A 24,920-nucleotide genomic window follows, 5' to 3' on the forward strand; every position below is an offset into this window, starting at 1 on the left:
AGCCAATACGACGTTATTTTGGGAGAGAAATCATGATTTTTTTTTAATTTTAATTTATTTCAGGGTTATAATAGTCTTTATATTTATAATTTTTTAAGATTTCAATACCAAAACAACGTCATTTTGGGAATAAATGCAGATAACTTATCTGCATTAACTGCAGAAATTTTTTTCCCTAAAAAAATTAATACTAAATCAAAATCAAACTCAATTTTACTTATATTAGGTCTTATTTTGAATTATTCTATGATTATAATAACAAATGAATTATTTAACATAATATTATATATATATATATTTATTTATTTATTTATTTATTTGTGTGTGTATTTCTATGCATCATAAAAAATAGTTTGCAAATTATTTTATATTAAACTGATCAATAATATTTTTTTTAGATAGTTTTTACCCGTTTATTAAAGAGTTAGATTCAAAGGTTTGCAGATGGTTTGGGAGGAAAGCTGGAAGAATTTAATTGTTGAATCTGATCCAACATCTGGAATCGCCATTCTTTCTAAAAATGGTGTTGCACCTCGTGAATCTCATTTGGTGGCTCGAATACGGGCTTGGTTTCAAAAAGATTGGAGAATTCATCTTGTCCACAGATACAAAGAAGAGAATCATTGTGCTGATTCTGATTGGCTGGCAAATTATCCATTGGACAATCTTACTGTTCCTAATATGTCTGTTTTCTGTTTTCTTCCTTTTCAGATTCAGTCTGTTCTTATTGCTGATTTAGCTTTTGTTTATAGAGTTAGAACAGTGTCTGTTTTGTAGTTTTTCTGCTTGGTTTTCTTCTCCGCGTACCAAAAAAAAAAGATTGATTATAAGTTTAATTAAATTTAAGATTAACATATTTTAATCAAATAAATTTTAGGACGTCTGTTCTAAGTGCTCAAATGTTATATCCATGGGTTTAGGCTCCACCGCGGTCGAGTTTTGTTTCTCACGATTTTTTGGTGGCTTGAATTGTTTCCATAATTATAGGGAAAAAGGCATGTTGATAAGATTTCCTTCTTCTCTTGAGAGGATTAGAAGTGTGTACGAGATAAGAAGCAATTATTATAAGTAGAAGACAAAAATGATATACTACGTGTTTGGTTTCAAAATATTTCATGCGAAAAATAAGTAGGACATAGCAGAACTTATTTTTTAACATATGTCTTAAGATTACACGTTAGCAAAATTTATATAATATTATTCATATATTTTTTTTTGAAAAAATATAAATTATCCATATTGGTTAATAGTTTTTTTTTTTTTTTTTTGAAGTTACCTCAACCCTAATTACTTTTTTGATGTGAGTTGGTTTTTTTCAATATTTTCATAAGTTTTAATTTTTTGAGTCGGTTATGAGACTAATTCAGATTATGAAGCGGATCAAAGATAAAAATATTTAAATCCCTTTGATATATGAAAATCGAACCAAAACCGTTATCTTTTCACCTAGCCGGCTCTCCTACAAGCTAACACCCTCATATTGGTTAATAGTTAGTAGACTGTTCAATGGATGGCTTACTTTCTAAAAGTCTATTTTGCAAAATTCCCCTTGCGGGAAAGCTGTACAGATTTAGAAAGATCTTTGAAAGCGATTAAGTTTAATAAATAACTCTAAAAATGGTATATTTTTATACAAACTCTTACAACCTGATAAATTGATAAAAAGAGCAAAAAGAAATTGAAAAATAAATAAATCAATCAAATACTATTATAAAATAGACCCACCTTACTTCACATTGGAGGTTGATATCGTCATAGCTTATGTTGCACCAATACTAATATGGGATACTATATGATATGTGGACATGTTAATTTTATAAAATATTAAATTTTGATATGTTAGAATACGTTTTAATATTAAATAATGTTTGATACATTGAATATATATAATTAATCAAATATTTAAATTTCATAACAAATATAAAGCAAAAATAATTTTTCATATCTTGTTAATATTTCATGTCAAATTCCATAATATAAAATGTTTGATTTATAAATTAATTTTTCATATTTAGTTAAAAAGATAAAATAAAATAAAATTATGATCTGTATGAACGTTAATCGCGTGTTAAAGCATTGACCATATATAGAAAAATGTTGATCGCATGTTGAATGCATGTCACTGTCCGACACACATTTTTCACATAAAATGATGTGTCTGTGCTTCAGTGGTCACATCATACAAAGCCATAATGGACCACGTTATGCAAATTTGGTTTGCTTAATTTAAAATTATTGTAGCTTTCTGATTGTAGATATTGAGTAATGAATATATCCAATAATGCTACACAAGTGATTGGTTGAAAATGATTTTGAAAAGAACCAGAAAAAGATGTTGAGATTTCAACCAATTAAAAGAAAGTGAGGATTTTGTTTCTATTTCACTTGGTAGGCCATGTCTACAAGATAACGGTGGAATGAAAGTGAGAGTGACAATGAACTTCATTTCTCGTTTTCTACAAATGAATTTCAATTTCAAGCTCCTTAAAATGTAAATACCAATGAAAAGGCATTCCACACTAATATGAATTCGATCTGTCTCAACTAACTGTAGTTGATACAAAGAACTTAATTAAATAACAATATGCTTATTAAACTGTAACACCTTATGAATTGTGTAAAGCAGCTAAACTGCTGGAGAGCCATGGAGAAAAAAAAGGATAAATTATTTGGGTAAGAGGGTTCATGTAATTTGTGTATTAAATAAAGGGGTTTCAATACGTCACGAAAGAAATTTGATTTTGCAAAAAAAATATAACTATTTATTATGGATAATATATAATTATAATATAAAAATTATTTTTTTTCTTTCGGCTGACATAACAGATAGAGAAAAAAAATAATTTTAATATTATAATTATACAATACCCGTAGTGCATAATTATAATGTGTAATATGACCAAATTTTTCTTTCTACAACATGATTATTATATTTCCCATAAAGAAATAAGGGTTTGATGTTTGTCATTTTAAATGACATAAGTTATGTCATTTTAGGAGAGAGATAAACACAAAATAAAAATCATGGGAGAGAAAGTGAGTGATTTTTTTAATTTAAATTTTAAATAAATAAATAATTTATTGTGTATATCTCTCTCCTAAAATGACATAACTTTATGTCATTTAAAATGACAAACATTTTTCCCAATAAAATATTGCTCCCAAGTTTTACTGACAAGTTTGACATTATTCATACTAATCCAGATTTTAAAAAGGACATTTTAAGATTTTTGATATAGAAAGTATAACAAAAATTTGTCGACGAAGTGCCCATGGTGGCTAGACATAAAGAAAGTAAAGAACCATTACATAAAAAGTAAGAGCTTCGCTTAGAAATAGAATCGAAATCATTACCTTGAAATAAAAAGCATACAGCATTCGTAGCATGATATCCAGGACTTTCCAAGGCCTCTTGCACAAATTCCTAATCCAACTTGCCGTTGCTAAATGGCGTTGATGTCATTGTTGCACATTATGTTATGGGTTGTTTGTGCTTATTGAGGAAACGAAAATTAATTTTTGTCAAAGTGGTTCCAGTCCTCCTATTAGTCTTATAATATTGAGTTTCTAAGCTGGAGATTTTTCCTAACACCATTGTCATGGGGGGTGACTGAAACTGAGAGAAATGGAATTATTTAAAAATTTCCCTAAAGCCAATGGGAAAGATCCCTCTAATGTGTTATTTAATATAATCATACCATGTAAAAAAATCCTAACTATTCGTGAACAAATTAATTGTGATGAGGAAAAAAAGAGAATAAATAATAAAATAGAAAGTAACAAAATCATCAACATTGATTTGTCCGTAAATAGTTAAAATCTTCTCATATGACAAAATCATGTTAAATAACACATAAAAAAACCCGCTCCTAAAGTCAATAATATTCGCGAATGCCTTTTCATTTTTCACCCACTAAGTACTCAAAAAAACCCAAATAAAGGGTTCATGAAAAATGCCATCAAATTCACAACCATATTCCCTCATCTGCATCAAAATTATTTTGTACTTCCCTAATTCCGCAGGTTTAAATTCACTGATTTCTACCGTTTGTATAATAATTATGACAGGGTGATGTAAGAATGGGAAAGCCAGTAGACAAAGTCAAAAAATCAATGGTTAAATTGTCAGGAGAGGCACCCTTATTCAAATTTTTCCTTTGACACTCTAGGTCCCCAAGATTTCAACCAATATCAATATCAATACCAATGGTAAAAAAGTAGGCATCTATCAAACCACTATTTAGCTTTTCCAACTCCAGTTCCTCCTCCCCTCAGCAAAAAAAAAAAATAGTATTTAGACCACAGCAGGCTCTTGGAGTTTTATCTCAAGATTATGTGCCACAGCATCAATAAATTCCTCGGTGTTCAAGTAAAATTCCCTTGATACCCTGCACAAAATGCAGTAATGCAGATTTCCAAACAATTACACATACAGTTTACCAACAAATATTTTTACAAAAATGACCTAATTATTATTCTTATGTTATTATCAGACTAGGTATGTTTATTTGGTGTGAGCATGTGGTTGTCCATGCCACTTTGGATAAGTTGATGTTTATGTTGAGACTAGTGTTGTATACATTATTTATCAGGATTGGTGTCATGACCACTTGAGGTGGAATCATGACCCGGTATTTTATTTATGATTATATGACAGGACATGCATGCATTTTCATATATGCAATTATGTCTTTATTGCAATACATAAGTTTCACACATGGATTGTTAAAATTTGTAATGCAAAATTTTGAAAGATATTTGTATTTTGAAATACTAAAATATTGTTATCAAAAAAAAAAAAAAATACTAAAATATTCAAATGAGAGTAAGCATAGGGGTGAAGAAGATGCACTTACTTAGGTCCGTGAACCAGAATTGCAAGATCTTTGGTCATCTTCCCTGACTCAACGGTCTCAACACATGCAGTCTCCAACTTACGAATAAAATCCAGTAATCTTTCATTATTATCCAGCTTGGCTCTAGTACATTATACCAAATCATGTCAACAACAGATTCAGAAAAATTGGAGAACTAGGAATGTGAAAAATGAAAAAAATAAAAAGGTAAATCAGTTTATACAAGAAACATCACTGCATGCACTCTGGTAGATAATTCAAGAGTCCATTATGCATCCAAAATTAAACAGCTAAATACATCTTAAAAATGGAGAGTATTGTTTCCCAATGGAGATAGCCTGTCGAATCTATGGAAAACAAGATGAAACACATTTGGCTCCTAGCCCCAAAATCATTAAATGATAAAGGCCTTTCCATCTGAGGTAGGAAAGTAATGAGAAAAATGCCAGACATTGGTGTGAAATTCAGGTGCAATTTTTTTTTTTAAGTGGAATTACTCCTCGCTAAAGAAGGAGGGCTACAATCCCAGCCCCTTGACCATATTGCTCTGTTTTTACTAGATAACAGTTTAATATCCATCCAGGTCTTTCTAGAATCTGCATATAATTATCTGTTTTTCCATCCTTTCACTTTCAGCCAGTTATATGAACACCCAATGATCCTTTTCTATAAAATCTAAAGTTATCAAAATGGCATCCATGTCATCACAAAAACAATGCCACAACAGAGATTAAGACTTAGTTGTCTCCAACGGAAGATAGGAGGGGAAAGAAAAATTATCAGCCTTGAAAATAGTTACTCTTATTCTCATGGTAGATTTCAGAAATGGCATACAGTATGTTACACTGCTCAGTCTGGGAAAAAGCTTAACTAAAAAGACCAAGGCCACGTAAGTATAGAAGTTATGCACTAAAAAAGAGATTACAATTTATCCAATTATATTAATCTCCAACAATCTAAAACTTAAGCTAAAACTTTGAAGTTGTAATTATGCACTCTCACCCTTTGAGCTAACTTTTGGGGTGGTGTATCCCAAGGTTCTTTAACAGAAGTGTCCACTCATACATGAAAATGCGATTAACAAGGGAAAATGTTTGGAAGAAAGTAGTACCTATGTTCCAGTCCTCGTGTCCATGCAAATATGGAAGCAATACTGTTTGTACTAGTTTCTTGTCCCTTTTGATGAAACCGAAAATGCCGTGTTACAGTTCCATGAGCAGCCTCAGCTTCTAATGTCTTGCCATCAGAAGATAACTGCAAAATTTTGGGGGTGCAATAGAGTATGACATCAAATAACCAAAATAAAGATAACAATGTTCTTGAAGAAATATTGAAATAATAATATTCTAATATGTACCAGCACAGAAGTCATGAGACCCAATGAGCCGAATCCTGCACACAAGAAAAGACTTTAAGAAACTTGATTGAATATATACCTCCTAGCATGTCAGAATTATTCTTGTCCAAAATTTTCAATTGCTCTCTTTCACGTTTAATAAATACACTCAAATAATGGAAAAATAAAATTAACAACTAAATCTGAACAGACAGACATTCACAGGGTTAATTGACCGTGTAAGCCGACCATAGAAGACAAGAATTTCAATATTTCAGTAACAAATAATCAAAAATAAGGAAGAGTTCTTAACATTCCTTGCAACTTTCTGCTTAGTGATCATATTGTTGTATCATTTCACGATGAAGAAAAACACAATGCATTTCTCTTGTGCACACATATAGACCTATGTGAATGTAAAGCAAGAGATAGTAGGTTTTTCTTGTTTGCAAAACTTGCCACTTACAACAATTTTTGGTAATTGCTTATTTCCTATCAAATCTTTTTCTTAAGGCCATTTTCCCATGTGCATTTTATAAGGGATGAATAATGCCATAATAACAAAAAATTTCATAATAATGCCTTTATCAAAGTTAATTTATTTGATAATATTAGCTACCTCTAATTAGAAGACCCAATCAAAGAAAATTATGATGTTATCATCTCTATATTTAGGGTCCTCCTTGATAAGAAACAGAGCTCCCTCACCCTGTATGATTCTAATGTTGAGTATCCCAGATTTACACATTTGCTGAGCCAAATGGCTAGGACTAGGATATAATACCTTTTTATATTGGTAAAACTTAATCACTTTTGACAGTTTGTATTTAACAATGGATCTAAACTGAAATGTTAGGTAGGGCTACTGGCTAATCAACAAATTAATGCTTGTTGACATCATACATACATACAATCATCATACTTCCCCCAAGTTCCCATTTTGGACATAAAAAATAAGTTCTATATATCACCTTGAGCAAGTAAATCACTCTGGACATCACCATCATAATTCTTGCAAGCCCAAACATATCCACCTTCACTCTTGAGAGCATATGCCACCATGTCATCGATTAGCCTATGCTCATACCTGAAGTTACTTAAAAGTGTCAACCACCTACATGTATATGTAATGCATCAAAGCAAATCGGTTCATAAACATCAAAACAAACCATATCGAGTGTTCTTCAAACTTTTGCTTCCACCTTTCTTCATAAACCTCTTGGAATATGTCTTTAAATCTGTAATAATCTCAAAACTGTAAAACATATCCAATAACAACAACGAAAAAGAAAGGCTGCCTGAATTACAAATAAGTTCTGCATACAAAGGTGACACTTGAAAACATGAACTAATCCAGAGATATAATAGTAATCACCTGCCATCATATTTCTTGAGAATTGTGTTTTTGGTGCTTAAGTAAAGTGGCCACTTCTTTGCAAATGCCAGTGACATTGATGATTCAGCAAATGCTCGAATGGACTGGCATATTGAAAAAACAATATTTAAATACAATAAAAGCAAGTATCTAAATATTTAATTAAAACACACTGCTGCACATACAAAGGGAAAATATAAATTGAAACAAACCTCATCAACATTATACATAGCAAGCGCTACACCTGGACCTTTGAAATTGTAAACATCAAGAAGCTCCATTGGAGTATCTTCATCTTCTGGGACTAAATCAGAGACAGACACAAGTTTGTATACTACATGCGTGATGCTTAAAACAATAATTTTTTAAATTGAAAAAAAAAGAAGTTTCAATCCCATCTGCAAGCAGGGCTTTGGAAATTAACATACCAAATACCAGCTTAAGCTTCCCCGGTCCTCTAATTATTGTATCAGTAGCACGGTACTGATCACCAAAAGCATGCCTACCAATACATATGGGTTTTTTCCATCCTGTAAACTGAAGAATAAGTTCCAAATGGCGCTTTGCAGTATTTCACCTCAGTTAGGATCAAACTAGAGTCAAGACATTACCCTGAACAATTCTGGGTATATTGCGGCATATTATGGGTTCACGGAAAACAGTACCTAGAAAAAAAATGAAAAATTATTACAAATCAAAATTTGAAAATGTTTTAGAATAGAAGTAATATTTTTGAAAACAATGAACCAAAGCTCAATTAACTCTGGTTCCGAACATGTATTACCAAGTATCTTCAAATGAGATTGCTTGTATTCACATGATGTCTGACAAGACGCAGTTAAAATGAATTACCAGAAGTTTATATTTAATATATCCGCCACCCATATTCACACTAATTTTTAAATGGCCAGCAAAGTTGGCAATAACCAAAAAGGCCCACATTCTATTATTCAACAGATTGAACTCCACCTTGTGTCATCTATCTGTACAATGTGTGTTCCAAATAGTTTTTGAAAAATTAATGTCTCATTTAAAACGATCCAGAAACCAGATTTTCCCCTTTACATTCACAGCCCTCTAAGGATTTTCCTCCCTTAGCACTTAACTGAAAATGTAAACCTATAATATTGATTTAAGCAAGTGCACAACTGTTGGGTTCCATTTGCAAGGTATGGGACTTGGAGTCCCACATTGGTTGTATGGGCAACTAAAGTGGGGTTTATAAGGCTTTAGGCACTCTCACTTTTTGAGCTAGCTTTTGGGGTAGTGCATCCCAAAGTCTCATCAAATGGTATCAGAGCATTTATCATGTGGAGTGTGCGTGGGGGCACGCACTAGCGAAGCGTGGTGGAATGTTGGGTTCCATTTGCAAGGTATGGGACTTGGAGTCCCACATTGGTTGTATGGGCAACTAAAGTTGGGTTTATAAGGCTTTGGTCACTCTCACCCTTTGAGCTAGCTTTTGGGGAGATGCATCCCAAAGTCTCATCAGAAACCAATTGCATATTCTTTATAGTGACGGAAATCTATGTTTATAAAAGAAACAGAAAAAATCATCATTTACAGCTTCAGATTCTTAATAATGTAGGAACATCACCAGATATGAAGTTTATTCAATAGAGAAATTCATGATGAATTCCAGTCATGAGAAAAGCAACAATATAATTACGATCAAAGATAAAGAATGAACTACAAAATATAGATGAGCTTCAAGATGATCGAAAGAAAAAAAAATTTACAAGCTACAGACAATATATTAAAAACAAGGAAATAAATTGGATTGTCAGGATCAGCAAATTTATCAAATGAAATGAATAGCTGCATCATAAAAAGTAGAAATAGCATCATAAATTTAACTTTTACTTGTATATGTTCCCAAAATAAGCAATCAGATTCTACAAGTATAATAGAATAAACTACTTTTCACACAAAAGCAATATTTTCCTGTGCAGACTAACATGCCATCCACTATATACATGGTCATCCAAGTTCACCACTTAGAAGGAAACATGTGGGGAAAAAGCCATACGTGCAATAAAGTCAACGGATAATATTATAATAATCTAAATTTGAGGCCTGCATTCAATATTATGTGCATAATACAAACCATTCAAAATATTCCTGATTGTGCCATTGGGACTTCTCCACATAGACTTCAGTCCAAATTCTTTGACTCGGGTCTCATCTGAAAATTTGAAAGAGTTTTACATAATATTATGTTTGTATAAAGAAGAGAAATGAATAAAGATTATGCACTAGCGTCCACTTCAACGCACTATGTAGGATATTATCTAATATGAAGATACCGGTACAATAAATCTAGCAAAATACGTGAGTACAGCACAAGGTTGCCCATTAATTCATGATAAAGAATATTTGGTCTATTTAAAAACCAGTATACAACTAACCAGGAGTTATAGTTGCACATTTCACGGCAACATTATACCTGCAGCAAACAGAAGCTTCAATTAATAAATGGAAACAGTGTTAAAAAACTATTGTTTAAAAAAATAATAATTATTAGACCAAAGAGAGGGAATGCCAGCTAAATGCATGATAACAAATCATCAGAAGCAGAAAAAAGAAAAATACATCAGCTGAAAAGAGAGTAAAAGATGCATCAAGGCTGCCCAATCCCAATACAAGTCAGTAACTGATGGCAAGACCCTTGAAACAGGGATTTGCAGAGCACCACAGAGATGCCAAAAAACATAATCCTATGCCAAAGTAAGCTGAGGGCAGAGAGACAGATGCCCCAACATATGCAAGTGCTCCACTCCAGCCAAATGTACCAAAGGATTACATAAACTGCACATTTTCACAAAATTTTTGCCTCCTCCGTTTTGGTAAATGGCAAAACAAGAACTTCAAACCAAACCAGCAAAAAAACTGTTAAAGTAGGAGGACATGCACAAAGCCTATCAAGGACCTTAAACAAATTGTCGGAAAACCGAAAACATACTTGACTTCAAGCATCCTGATCAAACATCAAATAACGCAAATCCAAAAAGCTTCCCACACATCACCTCTCCCCTAGAAAGCAGGTGCTTTATCTCTCAAACAATATATGCGAAATAAAGTAAGTAGCATTACTTGGCTTTCAAATTCTCACCATATCCTTAAACTTTATATACTTGCATAATCTCTCTTAATACTTCCTTTTTCAGAGACCTAGCTCAACCATCTACTCTCAGCAAACAACAATAATCAAGTATAAGTATGAATAATAAAAGTGATATACATGTTTGACGCTTCCATTCATTCCAAAATTACTCACTTGAGAGTAGCTTCAGCACTTTCTACAGTAACTTTATCATCAGTGGCATCACGATTCTGAACCCCCAAATCAAAATACTTTATGTCTAAATCCAGGTAAGGAAATATAAGCTGCAGTCACATAAAACCACTTGTTCGTGTCAAAAAAAAAAAATCCAAAAGAACAAAAAATGGGAAAAATTTATCAAAGCTCCCATGATTTGCTTCAGAATCACCTATGTCATTGTGATTTATTACATATGCCCTTATGCTTTGTAAAAAATAAAAAATCACAAAGACACATGTGATAAAAAACATACTTTTTGCAAATTACATGGACATATGTGATAAAAAAAACCACGTGAGCACGGGTGATACTGAAGCAAATCACACGACAATGGTGAACTTTTTCCAAAAAAAATAGGCTTTCATACTTTATCCTTTATCATCTTCCATATAATCCTCGTCATTTCATCACCTAAACAACAAAAATAAAATAAAATAAAAAATAAAAACATAAATGAAGATGTGAATTGTGATGAAACAAATAAAAGTGGAGTATAGAGGTTACCGTCCATTTCAACAATGGGATTGAGAACTGAAACTCTATCGAAGGTGGCACGAGCAGCGTAGCATCGAACGGAGAGGCGATTAGAGAAGAAGACAGTGTTGGGTGGAAGAGCAGCATGAGTTGAGGTTGGAGTTGAAGTGAAGAGTAACAAGTTAGGGTTTCTGAGCGTCGTTGAAAACGCAGAGGAAAACATGGTGGCACTTCGATGAAGCGCTGCTCTAAGCATTGAGTTGGGAGTGTTCAGTGAAGCTTACAAACTTAAGCGACAAAGATGATGACAACAACAACAACAACAACGTTCGTGTCAAACAAGCTAATCAATAAGACACTCCCGAAGTGTTTTTCATAGCTTTTTCTTATGTAACATTGACAATTGACATCAATTTTTTTTTAAGCTTAGTCATAGATACAATATGATTATAATAGCCAATGTTATTGGCGTATTACAATAATACACCTTTAAATTTACATAAGTCTTTAAGTATTATTTTTAACTTTTTATGATATAATTAGTGATCATTTTACTCGAAATTTAAAAAAAAATTAATTGTGAACACCATAAATATTATTTTTTATTATATACATAGTTGTATCTTCACATAAGGATATACATTACAATTGCAAAAAATATGACTCCACAAACTCAAGTAAAACATCAGGTAGTTATCATCGTCAAATATGATTAAACATAGGGTTTTATGTTTATCATTTAACATAATATAACTTCACTTTTCTACACACATTAAAGAGGTGAGGTCCACATATTTTTTTTTTCTCTTTCATCATTCTATTTTCTCTCTCCCTTTTGATGTGAGAGTTGGAAATAACACTTACATTATGTTACATAACACTAATAAAACCCTTAAACATAGTAGATGGGGAGGTTATACTTATTTTATTTTTTATCTTTTATTATCAATGTTGTTATTATTAGATTAAAATTAAATTAACCATTCTCACTTTATGTTATTTTATAATTATTAATTTGACTTTGATCCAATGATAACAAAATTTACTATGAGATAGTAAAAAAAATGGTAATAATGTAACATATACTATCTTTAAATAAATATGTATTAAGTAAGATATATTCATTCATGAAAAATTACATCGCTGTGAGACTCATTTTAATGAAAATTAATGTTTCAAATGAGGCACATTTTAATAAATAATCATAGGAAAAAAATATTTTTATTTTTACTGCATAAATAATTTTATGTGGAACTCATATAAAATTGAGTGAGTCCTATTATAATAATAAGAGAAAAAGATAGTTAAATCCAATTATTCTTATATTAACGTGACAGAAAAAAAAATTCTATAGTAAAAGAATTAAATTAAATCTATAATCATACCTCAATTAGACATAATTTCGCTAAAAGTTGTCTTAATTAAAAAAAAAAAGCAATGTTGTTAAATCCACCAAAATGTGTGATTGATTGCGGAAATATCTATGGTACTCCTGGTGTACCATTTTCTCAGTGTATTTATCCAATAGAAAATAAGGAATGACTGTTATACTTCATGGAAAGGAGAGAAAAATATTTTTTTATTCAAGTGTCACTTGCTAAATGTAGATGTACCTACTACAGATGTACAGAAGATGATCTGGTTATACTAAACCATGCAAACCTTGAATCATGCAATGAAAATTCTTCAACTATTACAATTTACGACAACTTAATGGTTCATACCGTTGATTACTGAAGTTTTATTTATTTTTTTATGCCCAAAATTTGTTTGAAAAAGTATTTAATCTATTTTGCTATTAATTTTTTTTTCTTCAGTTTCATCGCATTTGATTTTAATTTTTTTCGCCCGATTAATTGATCAATCAAACGACAGGAACTAGGAAGAATTCCTTAGTCCTTTACCACTTAAATATATTTGATTTGTTTTAATTCATATTCTTAAAATGTGAATATATTATGGGTTTTATAAGAGTTATGTCGTAGGAAAAGTGATTGTGTAACGTTATAGAGATTCGTTTTGCGTGCCATAATTTTTTATTTATTTTTTTGTTTTAAAAAGTGTGGGCTTCACAAAATGTTGTGAGAGTAGGAAAGTTTGTTGTGTTATGTTAAAGGATAAAACGAAAACCCATATATTATATGAAAAGGATATTGTAACAACTACTTAGTGTTATTATCAATGTTACTACAAATTAATTTCACATTTAGACGATTATGTTAATCCAATGGTTATATTTTTTTTCATCATTATATGGTTATGATTTCTCATGTTTAATACTTTATATTTATTTGTACTTTTGTATGGTTATGATTTCTTATATTTAATGCTTTCACATTAAATATAGAAAATTATAATCATACAAAGATGAAAATAAATATAACCGTTCGATCAACATAATCGATGTAACGGTGAAATTGATTGATGATAACATTAGTAGTAACACTAATTCCTTCTTAGAATATCCTCCTCATATTATATTGTTAAATAATTATTTAATTTAATTTAAATTTAAATAACAAAACCCTAAACCCTACTCATTAGTCATAACCTGAACCCAGTTCTACTCTCCACTTGAGCATTGTGCAATGGGGAAGGCGAACCCACTGTTACGCACCTTACCTCACTTCCTAACATGGCCAACCCTTCGCTTCCGAACCATTTGCTCCGGTCGACTCGGCTTCGCCGGAACCAAGTCCGTCGAGACTTTCAAAGAGGAATTCGAGATAGGTTCCCGCATCATCACCTTAGAGACCGGCAAGATCGCTCGCTTCGCAAACGGCGCTGTCGTTTTGGGTATGGAAGAAACAAAGGTTCTCTCCACCGTTACCTCCGCCAAAGGCGATTCCCTTCGTGATTTCTTACCCCTCACCGTAAAGTGCATTTCCTCTGTTCTCTTCCATTCTCGTTTTTTTTCATTGTGTTGATAACTAACTAATGGAATCATAACTGATTTGTTAAGTTGTTACAACAGTTCGAGTTTGTTATAACAACCTAACAGATTCTGACATGAGCAGTTAGTTTTAAGTAACAGACAGAGACAGTTCCAGTTGCTTAGTTACTCTGTCTATACACTCTAATATTTTGCATGTGTATAGTTATAACTACTTGCGTTTCTTGTTAATAGGTTGATTATCAAGAAAAGCAATTTGCACAGGGTGTGATTCCAACAACTTACATGCGGAGGGAAGGTGCACCCAAGGAACGCGAACTGTTGTGTGGTAGGATCATTGACCGTCCGATTCGGCCGTTATTTCCTCCTGGATTTTATCATGAGGTTCAGGTATGTGGCTATTGTTTAATTTTTTTTTTTAATTTTTGTTCACTCATTAGTTTGTTTGTTACGAGACGAGTCTTGTAGCAGTAGTAAAGTTGTTCCTTGTGATAGTCATGGGTTCGAGTATAAAAAACAGTCTCTTTGAAAAAATGTAAGGATAAGGCTGCCTACAATTGACTCTGACTTCTACCCTCGCAAGTCAGAGAGCCTTGTGTAACGGGATTTGCGCTTTTATTGGTTTGTTTGTTACGTTCATCTTTTGAGCCGAATTGTTTTTGCGCCTGACTTGTAGGTAATGGCAAGTGTTCTTTCATCCGATGGAAAACAAGATCCGGATGTATTAGCGGCGAATGCAACATCGGCTGCGCTTATGTTGTCGGATATTCCTTGGGGTGGTCCCATAGGAATGATTCGTATTGGTCGGATATTTGGGCAGTTTATCGTTAATCCTACCATGGATGAGGTAATTTTGAACTTCTTTTACTACACCAGTTATTGGCTGATTAATATTCCCAACCGTTGTTGCATTATGCAGTTTCACTAATTTGGCCAAATCACGTGATCTTGCATATGTGTACTTTGCTTGTGTTTGTTAGTATTGTGACTTGAATTTTATTCTTTTTTCTTTTGGTGTGTCTCTTGAAGCTTCAAAAACTAGTAGCAGTTTGACAGTTTCTAAAATTTTTATTGATGTTTTCTGTTTGATACTTGATAGTTTATCTGGAAATGTCTCTGTAAAAAACCTTGGGATACACCACCCCAAAAGCTAGCTCAAAGGGTGGGAGTGCCCAAGACCTTATAAACTCCACATTAGTTGCACATACAACCAATGTGGGACTATATATCTCAACACGCCCCCTCACACGAGAGCCCATTGGGCTTGAAGAGTGGACAATGCAACAGGCCTAGCCTACCTGTGGGAGTGCCCAAGGCCTTATAAATTCCACATTAGTGCACATACAACCAATGTGGGACTATATATCTCAACACGCCCCCTCACACTAGAGCCCATTGGGCTTGAAGAGTGGATAATGCAACAGCCCAGCCTACCTGTGCTAAGAAACGCCACAAGAGAAAGCGGGGGGCGGCGAGGCTCTGATACCATGTAAAGAACCTTGGGATACACCACCCCAAAAGCTAGCTCAAAGGGTGGGAGTGCCCAAGACCTTATAAACTCCACATTAGTTGCACATACAACCAATGTGGAATTATATATCTCAACAGTCTCCTTTTTCAGTTTTATTTATTTATCTTGTCTTGTTCTTTTGAATTTGAATTTTGAGTTGAATTGCCAATGCTTTTTTCTTTGATCAGTTTCTTATACAGCTATTGTTGATATCTTTTTAAAAGCGATTATCTGCAAAAAGAAAAATATTTTGGAGGTTGGTTTTTGCATCTTAGTTTGATCTCAAGCAATATTCTTTATGGTGAAAGATAGTAGTAGTATATGACTTTTTTTACCAATTATACTTGGTTCAGTTGGTTGGTTGAATAGCCTTCTTCCCTGTTCTCTTATTGCTTCTCATTCTGGCATTGCAGCTCAGCTTAAGTGATCTTAACTTGGTATATGCCTGTACGAAGGACAAAACCTTGATGATTGATGTACAATCTCGTGAGATATCCGAGAAAGACCTAGAAGCTGGGTTAAGGCTGGCTCATCCAGAGGTGATTTTGAAATTAGTTACATGTTTGACTCTTGATTGAATGTTATTGAGATGTAATGCTCTAATTGTTCAGGCAGTTAAGTATATTGAACCTCAAATCAGATTTGCTGCTAAAGTTGGTAAATCTAAGAAGGAATACAAATTGTCTATGATGTCTGACAAAACGCTGGAGAAAGTTCGTAAATTGGCAGAAGCACCTATCGAAGCTGTTTTTACTGATCCTACCTATGGAAAGGTGTTCGCATTTTCCCTCCCTTTTTTTTTTCTCCCTTTGTATGTGTTGAGAAAGTTAGGTGTTTTACTCTCCCGTTTTATTTATGGATTTTCTGTTATAATTACTTCCAGTTTGAACGTGGAGAAGCGTTAGACAATATTACACATGATGTAAAGAGAGTGCTTGAAGAAGAAGGTGATGAAGAAAGCTTAAAAGTTTTGCCAAAGGCAGTAGATACAGTGAGGAAGAAGGTATGGAGCATTGTTATAGGTTAGTTAGAAATTTAGATATTATTGGGCTTATTGTTTTCAATAGACAAATATATTATCCTTAATACTTCACTTAACTCTGAAAGTTTGACCATTTTATATGAAACCTCGGCTGTTTATAAAATCCCTATCTTTCCATAGGCCATATTATTCTTGTTGGGGTAGAGTATTCACTTGGGCCATTGTTGGGGTAAAATATAAAGAAATAAGGGAATTAGTCTAATTCAATATTTCTTATAGAGGAATATTGGTCTAATTCATTATCTTTAAAGTTTCCAAAGAAATAAAGAAATAATAACTGTTTTTGACATAAAGTTTTTAATGCTAAACTTGAAAAAATAATGCAGAAGGAAAGTTTTATTTGATCTTGGTGAAATCCCTTCCCCTTATATCTAATTTAGTGAAGCTCGTTGCTATATTTATCTTGTTTTATTATTCTGAAGATACCCTACAAACTTATATCGGACTATCGGTGTATAATTATCCACTATGGCATTGGTATGTAAAGAAAGATGATTGTGCTCTGCTACTAAGAGTATTACTGGTCATGTTATCTCTAAATCTTTAATTCTTCATACAGACACACATAAGTAGGCATATCCCCGCCATATAGAAGCTTCTTCTTCTTTTGTATTCTTTGTTCTTTGTTTTTTTTTTTAAAACATTTCCATATTCTTGTATCCATATATGTATCAAATTTGTGCTTTCTAACTTATATATCTCATTTATCTTGTTGATTTCAAATGTATTTGTTGAAGATTGGTGTTTATATTATCATACAATACAGATAGTCCGTAAAAGAATTGTTGCAGAAGGATTCAGACTTGATGGAAGACAGCTAGATGAAGTTAGGCCTTTGTATTGTGAAGCTGGATATTTGTCCATATTGCATGGATCTGCACTTTTTTCCCGTGGAGAAACACAGGTCAAATATATTTTATGTTTTTCTGCTATTGGTTGCTGAAAGTTAGATAACTGTGAAATAATCTTTCTTTCTTTTTTCCTGAGAGGTTTCAGTTCCATCTGAGGTGATATATATTGATATCTTGGACAGGTCCTATGTACAGTAACACTTGGAGCACCTACAGATGCTCAACGATTGGATTCTTTAGTTGGTCCTCCGACAAAGAGATTTATGCTTCACTATAGTTTTCCTCCCTTCTGCATAAATGAAGTTGGTAAACGTGCTGGTCTGAACAGGCGTGAAGTTGGTCATGGTAAATGAGTAACTTGCTAGGATTATCCATAATAATTTTGCCTGCTGTTTAGACATTTTGGGGTATGTTACGGAGATTGTCTCCTGTGTATGCAAAATGGCTAAGATCTCCCCTATTATAATTTCTTTTCACAACATTAAGTCTCATCAAAATGTTCATTAAAACATAACAGAAATATTAATTTAGTTTAAGAAATTACGACAGGAATACTCCCTCATTGTTAAAAGATGAGCATTGCGGCCCTAGAATAGGAATGGGAGATTTCATTTGTTTCGACTTTTGATTAATTAACCAATCTGGGGGTCTTGGTGAGGAAGCTTCAGCGATTGCTAATTGAGGGGGAGTGAGAGAAGTTTATGAAGGCTGGATGTTTTATGTCTCAGCAGTTATTGGCTATGGCTGCAGATATGTGCTTATCTGAAGATTTTGGTGGTGGATGATTCTGTGATGCTTTTTGGATGCCATGAATCATACAATGAAAAATCGAGAAATAATAGAGGGGGGAAGGGAGATAAATTAATATAAAGAATATTATACACAATATTAAAAGTCAAAGTTAGTTGTCTTCCAGATAATAAAAGAAATGAATAGGATTACCAGAAGGCTTTGGAGTTTGAATTTGAAATTTGATATCTCTTATAACATGGAAGCAATGGGTATAAATTCAATACTATTGTAAATGGCTTGAAAAGTGAGAATTGGTCTATCATTTTAAGACAAAACGGGGCTAAAAAATTATCAATAGAATGGGAAAAAAAATGATTTATGTGAAAGAACAAAGTTACTTTACGACAATTGACTTCTCCAGGTTTAGGCTTGTTTTATTAAAAGCTCCAGCAGTTTATAAAATAATAAACAGATGGACAATGAAAGTATAGAGAAATAAGGGAGTTCTTACTAATCTTAAATAATTGGAGTTTGGCTTCAGACAAAACTAAAGTTCATTAATTAGAGAGGTTGGCTTTTTTGTTGTTTTGCTTTTGTAGGAACTCTTGCTGAGAAAGCACTTCTTGCTGTTTTGCCTCCTGAAAATGATTTTCCATATACTGTTCGTGTCAACTCAGAAGTCATGGCTTCAGATGGTTCAACATCAATGGCAACCGTATGTGGAGGTAGTCTTTCAACTCATAGTAATAGCATCTGTGATTCATTTCTTGATCTTAGTTCACGTTAAAGTCTCAGAAGATTGAATACTTTTCTGATATTTTTCTTGCTGATGTAGTTTTAAATTGATAGGTGACATATTGTTACGAACACAGAAATGGGTTCTGAGTTTTCAGAAAGAGAGATGGGAAAAACAGTGAAAGGTCCAGAAGAAGAATACTTTGGTAGTGTTTATTGAATTACAAGGAACCTAAGGAGAGGATTCTCCTTCTAAGGGTTTCCCTTTCACAAAGAGTTGCCCCTTTCACAACAGAGCTTTGTTTAGTTCCCAAATCTAAATTCCCGAACCCTCCTTTCTATAGCGCTCAATGAATTTAAGCCTGAACCCTTGTGCCTAACTACCTATTCCCTTGATAGATTCTAACTGTAACTAACTAAACAAACAAATACCCCACCGTCTAACTAACTCTGACCTTGTTCCCATTTATACTTTTGGGTCCTACTGCATATAGTGTTTTTCAAATGAGGAATTATTATTAGAAAAAGGAAAGTCAATATGCAAGTATGATGTAGATTGTAACCAGGTACGCATACAGAAAATCGGGACAAGAAAGCCATGAAATTTAATGTAATTTGACCAACAGCAAATTACAGGCCTGTGTCCATGGCAAAATAGAGAGCAAATTCACTGTGAATCCTTTTTATTTTTCAGGTAGTATGGCTTTGATGGATGCTGGTATTCCAGTACGTGAACATGTTGCTGGTGTTTCCGTTGGTCTTGTTACTGAACTTGATCCGAGCACTGGCGAAATTGGGGATTATCGTATATTGACTGATATTTTGGTATTTTTCAGAACTTACTGTGTTTTATCATTTCATACAATGTCTGTTTGAGGAATATCCATAATCCAATTAAATATTTTTTAATTTTCTAATTAATAAACTGCTTCGGTACTCAGAGCCCGTTTGCATTGACTTATCAAAAAAGTCTTTTTTATGACTTCTTTATTTTAAAAGTACTTTCTATAAAAGCTATGGCTATTTAGATTTTTAAAAAAATATTTGGCTTTTGACTTTAGCTTTCAAAAAAAGCAGGTTTTTGGCTTTTTTTATGACTTCTGCTTTTTTTAAAAGCAGGCATCCAAACAGACTTTTTTCGAGAAGTGCTTTTTTTTCTTAAGAAAATCAGCTTTTGAAGAAAAAAAAGCCCATCCAAACGGGCTCTCAGTGTATTTTATGATTTTTTGAAATAACTAATATCAATGCTTGTGAACTATTTCTATATTTTTTATAATGACATTTCTATACATAAATAAGGAAAAGTGTTTGTCATTTTAAATGACAGAAAGTTATATCATTTTAAGAGAGATACAGACACGGAAAATTTGAATTTTAAATTAAAAAAAACCACACACTTTCTCTCTCCCATGATTTCCGTTTTTCTGTGTCTATCTCTCTCCTAAAATGACATAACTTATGTCATTTAAAATGACAAACACCAAACCCCATAAATAATGCTGTTAAAAAACAAAAATACATTTTAGGTCAGGATCATTTTACATGGGTGTAATTTACACTCTCAATCTTGACTGTTGATACTATTTATATCTAACGATTCTGATTTACTAGATATGAGCCGTTAGATCCAACCAAACGAATAGCTAAGATTTGGTGTAAGACTTTTTATTCTTACACCGATACAAGAATAACCTGCCCCATGTTTGTATAGTTGTTGAGAAGATGATTTTATATAGATACATTGTTGTGATACTTGAGTTTCCTACTTTTGGCTACCAAATATTTGTTTTTAATAATAACATAGTTGCACTTTTGACCTCTTCTATTCATGGTAGCCTGATGTGATTCAGTAATTCTATATTACTAAGCACAGAGGAAGATACTGAACAAAAAAGAGATTATTGATTTCATGCAATGGTATTATTAAATTTTAATTTTTCTAAGGGCTTGGAAGACCATTTGGGTGACATAGACTTCAAGATTGCTGGAACTCGAAAAGGAGTGACTGCCATTCAATTGGATATGAAACCATCTGGAATTCCTCTAGATATCATATGTGAATGTTTAGAACCTGCACATAAAGCCCGTCTTCAAATTCTTGATCACATGGAACAGGAAATTAATGCACCTCGTAACAAGAACGACAGTACTTCTCCACGACTAGGTTTAGATTTTAACTTTCTTTTCCCTTGTATTTGTATGCTATTGGTTTTAGTTACGCTTCTAGGTAATATACAACATCCTTACGTTTGGAACTCACCATTGATGATGCAGCGACCTTGAAGTACAGCAATGATGCTCTTCGTCGCCTAATTGGGCCAATGGGTGCTCTAAAGAAAAAAATGGAAGAGGAAACAGGTCAATTTAAATTTGAAGTTTAACAATTTTCTATTCTCTCAATGGTTTACGTATAAATGTAGTGTTTGGGGATCACCTTTTTTTTTATTCTACTATAATAATTTTTTGCTGTAATATATTGGTTAAGCTTCTTTCACTCATGTAGTCATTGGAACATTGCCATTTTTTTCCATTTCAATTAATGATGTAAAACAGTGAAATTGATATGAGGTCTGCCAAGGGAATTGATTCAATGGGTTCAGATCAAAGCCCTTTGCTTGAAAGGGCTAGGTTTGATTCTTGTTGCCAACCATTCCCTTGGTAAAAGATATGTAAATATCATGCTAAGTTCTTACTGAGGCTTGTGGTTCCTCAAATTTTTCTTACAAATAAAAAAGTGAAATGTGGTTCCTTTAGTATTTCTTTGCACTTCACATAGAAACGAAATTTTGTTTAATATTCTTAAGCAATCATTCACCTGTTTTAACTACTTGATTCAATCTTCCTCTGTGTTTTTGATTGTATTTTGAAGTAATGAAGTTCTACTATACTTCCTGTTATGATTTTTGAGGAAGAAGAATTCATTTGTTCACATTTTGTTGTCCTGCCAGTTCTGATTCTTCTTGATCTTGTTTCATCAGTTACAAAATTTGTTGCAATGTTTATATCAAAATTCTATTAAAACTTGGCATTAAAATACTTTGCATTTTTGGCTTCTAATTACGTATGTGCTTTCAACAGAATTTTTGCATGCTGTATTATATATAATTTTTGTGGAACAGAACACGATTGTATCACTTTACGCCCACTGAACATGTTATTATGCACTACAATCAGGTGCACGGATGTCTGTTGGTGATGGAACACTTACAATAGTTGCTAAGAATCAATCTGTAATGGACAAAGTACTAGAAAAGGTAGTTCTTTCATTCTGTTGAACCATTAATTTTTCTCTAATCATGCTTTTCCTTCAATGTTGCATTGTTCTAAGTGAGACAAATGTCTCAGGCCTATGTCAGGAATTGATGTGCTGATAATATCATGCAGTAATGTTTTCCTTACAAATTTCTCCTACAAACCATTTTATTACTCTATATTTGTTCATGTATATACCAAAAGAACACGCAATTTCATGTAATTATTAATCATGAATGGTGAAATAATCTGGCCCTCATCCCTTTTCTTTGTGGCTGTCATTTCGAAGGTTGATTTTATAGTTGGCCGCGAAATTGAAGTTGGGGGGATGTACAAAGGTTTTGTCTCCTCTATAAAAGAATATGGAGCTTTTGTGGAGTTTAATGGTGGCCAGCAGGGGCTTCTCCACATTTCTGAGTTGTCACATGAACCGGTATGTATGATTTTAATTTAAATATTTTATTTGCTCATCATTAAGAACCATATTGTTGTCATCTCTGCTATCAACAGACATAGGAATTTGTATATAACGATTTTTCTTTAATTTAAATAATTTTATTTTTTTTGAACTTTGTGTATCCTTTCTTTAGGTTTCCCGAGTTTCAGATGTAGTTTCTGTTGGCCAGCAGCTTTCTGTGATGTGCATAGGCCAAGATGTTCATGGTAACATTAAATTATCCCTTAAAGCGGCTTTGCCTCGTTCTGGAGGATTGGAGACTAATGATGTAGTTGAAGGATCTGTTACATCTGCAAAAGAAACAGCCAACATTTGGGCACCAGTTTGGAATGTGTCTACTACACAAGAACAACAAAATTCTGCTTCTGAGTTGCCTGTAGGCAAACATGAGGTGGATGAAGCAAAAAAACCCACCTCCCAAATACCAGTAATTTTAATACGTAGTGCTGCAGAGTGTGATGAGGAGGAGAAATCTACCAGCTTGAATCTGTCTTCAGAGGGTTCTCCAATAGTTAATGTGGTACAACCGGATCGCAAGTCGAAATCTCGTGGATCTCAAAATGTGATTGATTCATCACCCAAGTCAAAATCTCGCCGAACTCAAGATGTGACTGATTCTCGATGTTCTCATTCAGGACCCTTCCCATATACAAATGCTAAGAAGTCAAAAGTTACAATGCAAAAAGAATCAAATTCTGATTTTCAAAGGCCATCGGGGGATGAGGAGGAAGCTAAAGATAAGGCATCAGTGACTGCAAAAGATCTGAAACTTGGAACAGAAGTTACTGCCAAAGTTTATCAAATTCGTGCACATGGGTTAGTATTGGATTTGGGTGGAGGAGTTCGAGGAATGTACCGGTTTGAGGTAAGACTCATCTTATTTGTATCCTAAGCAACGTAGAGTTTCTTATTAGAATTTGTTTGTTTTTTGTTGATTTCTACCACTTTGCCAGCCTTAACATCCTTTTCTCATGATTTTGTGTTGGAGAGATATTCTCTAGTCAGTTACATTTTTTAGTTGATCATACTATATGCATTTTTAGTGGCACAATGATACATGTGTTGTACATTATGTATCCGTTTCTCAAAGTAATTGCTTAGATGATCAGTCATACACATAAGTTTACACACTTACAAATTGATGTCTCTCTTTCTTTCCTCTTGTTTATCAATTTCTGCAAATACTAATCAATTTCATGGTTGCATCAATTTACACATAAACTTAAGAAATACATACCATCTGTTTTGCTCTATTATTAAATTGTATTATTCTCTTCCTCTTGATGCATCACCGCTTAACCCCCTTTGTTTTTTGTCTGCGACATGAACCATCCAATTAACTTACTTACCAATTCTTGTTGTGTCATGCAGGAAGATAGCAAAAGGGACTTTAAGATAGGTGATAAGATGCAAGTTGTGTGCTCAAGCTTTTCTAGCAAGGGAATTCCAGTATTGACTACAGTGGATGATGAATAACTTCCTAGTGGTCATTCCTTTCTTGAGAGAGCCCATGGATGTATACTATCAAGATGATATGATAGCTTGGAAGAAATTCTTCCAGCGGACACCAATGATTTTATTGAAACATTGGTTTTTGATAGAGCCTAACAACATCAATCGATCCATATAACTGATCTCAGTGGGATAATGCATAATTCCAATGGACTTTTGGAACTTTTTCACTGCCCTGCCCTCAAATTAACTCTATGAAGCTTGAGAAAGCTGTTGGAAAATGGGTCTTAAGAGATTCTTGATGCAAGTTTGTCATCATGACTGCCATTTCATAATAAGACATTCAGTGTAATTCACTGATATTTAGAGCTTGTTTGTTTTTGTGGTGGCGGTAATTAAAATCACGGTTTAAGAGTCACAATTGATTCTATTGACTGTAAAACATGTTTGGCTGCAACAAGGGAGTTCTTAGGAAAATCTATTTGGGTTGTAGAATTGATTTTAAGATTAGACATTTTTTAGTTTTTTCGTTGTGAAGAATTGATTTTATATGTAATATTTATTACATGATTTTAAGAATATATTTACAATCACATCTTAAAAGTGTGAAATCCTTACGTTTTTTTTTTTTTA

The 24,920-nt window shown here is 33.1% G+C and overlaps 3 protein-coding genes across 4 annotated transcripts; 2 read left to right on the forward strand and 1 right to left on the reverse strand.

Annotated features, from left to right (window-relative positions):
- The first annotated feature begins 444 nt into the window (after window positions 1–444).
- On the forward strand, window positions 445–777 carry LOC133303675 (uncharacterized). Its single transcript, XM_061503628.1, has one exon. It carries the CDS (start codon window positions 445–447, stop codon window positions 775–777), a length of 333 nt encoding a protein of 110 aa, XP_061359612.1.
- Window positions 778–4,076: 3,299 nt separating this feature from the next.
- On the reverse strand, window positions 4,077–11,745 carry LOC133303669 (isocitrate dehydrogenase [NADP]-like). Of its 2 annotated transcripts, none has more exons than XM_061503619.1 (15): window positions 11,394–11,745; window positions 11,257–11,300; window positions 10,845–10,954; window positions 9,976–10,013; window positions 9,675–9,752; window positions 8,179–8,232; window positions 7,996–8,097; window positions 7,780–7,865; window positions 7,568–7,671; window positions 7,362–7,430; window positions 7,164–7,279; window positions 6,214–6,248; window positions 5,968–6,110; window positions 4,857–4,979; window positions 4,077–4,388 (listed from the first exon to the last, which is right to left on the reverse strand). In XM_061503619.1, exons 1-15 carry the CDS (start codon window positions 11,617–11,619, stop codon window positions 4,295–4,297), a joined length of 1,422 nt encoding a protein of 473 aa, XP_061359603.1. In that variant the 5' UTR covers window positions 11,620–11,745; the 3' UTR covers window positions 4,077–4,294. The 2 variants fall into 2 exon arrangements, with proteins under 2 accessions (XP_061359603.1, XP_061359602.1); XM_061503618.1 differs by having other exon boundaries at window positions 4,078–4,388; window positions 7,780–7,871.
- Window positions 11,746–13,951: 2,206 nt separating this feature from the next.
- Window positions 13,952–24,794, forward strand: LOC133303676 (polyribonucleotide nucleotidyltransferase 2, mitochondrial). The gene is made up of 16 exons (XM_061503629.1): window positions 13,952–14,236; window positions 14,491–14,646; window positions 14,933–15,103; window positions 16,180–16,305; window positions 16,378–16,539; window positions 16,650–16,769; window positions 17,575–17,712; window positions 17,842–18,004; window positions 18,991–19,116; window positions 19,821–19,951; window positions 21,071–21,290; window positions 21,401–21,484; window positions 22,301–22,380; window positions 22,668–22,811; window positions 22,969–23,700; window positions 24,207–24,794. The coding sequence occupies exons 1-16, from the start codon at window positions 13,952–13,954 to the stop codon at window positions 24,309–24,311; spliced, it is 2,943 nt and encodes a 980-aa protein (XP_061359613.1). The 3' UTR covers window positions 24,312–24,794.
- The last annotated feature ends 126 nt before the right edge of the window (window positions 24,795–24,920 follow it).

The sequence above is a fragment of the Gastrolobium bilobum genome, unplaced genomic scaffold (genome assembly GCF_033153095.1).
Source record: "Gastrolobium bilobum isolate Gb01-03AN ecotype WA unplaced genomic scaffold, APGP_CSIRO_Gbil_v1 utg2743, whole genome shotgun sequence".
Lineage (NCBI taxonomy): Eukaryota > Viridiplantae > Streptophyta > Magnoliopsida > Fabales > Fabaceae > Gastrolobium > Gastrolobium bilobum.

Coding starts and splice junctions, on each gene's coding strand:
- LOC133303676 (XM_061503629.1), top strand. CDS start 13,952: ATGGGGAAGGCGAACCCACTGTTACGCACCTTACCTCACTTCCTAACA. Junction 17,713..17,841: donor TTTCCCGTGGAGAAACACAG/GTCAAATATATT, acceptor TATCTTGGACAG/GTCCTATGTACAGTAACACT. Junction 19,952..21,070: donor GTATATTGACTGATATTTTG/GTATTTTTCAGA, acceptor AATTTTTCTAAG/GGCTTGGAAGACCATTTGGG.
- LOC133303669 (XM_061503618.1), bottom strand. CDS start 11,619: ATGCTTAGAGCAGCGCTTCATCGAAGTGCCACCATGTTTTCCTCTGCG. Junction 11,301..11,393: donor TCCCATTGTTGAAATGGACG/GTAACCTCTATA, acceptor TTTGTTGTTTAG/GTGATGAAATGACGAGGATT. Junction 8,098..8,178: donor TATACCCAGAATTGTTCAGG/GTAATGTCTTGA, acceptor TTCAGTTTACAG/GATGGAAAAAACCCATATGT.
- LOC133303675 (XM_061503628.1), top strand. CDS start 445: ATGGTTTGGGAGGAAAGCTGGAAGAATTTAATTGTTGAATCTGATCCA.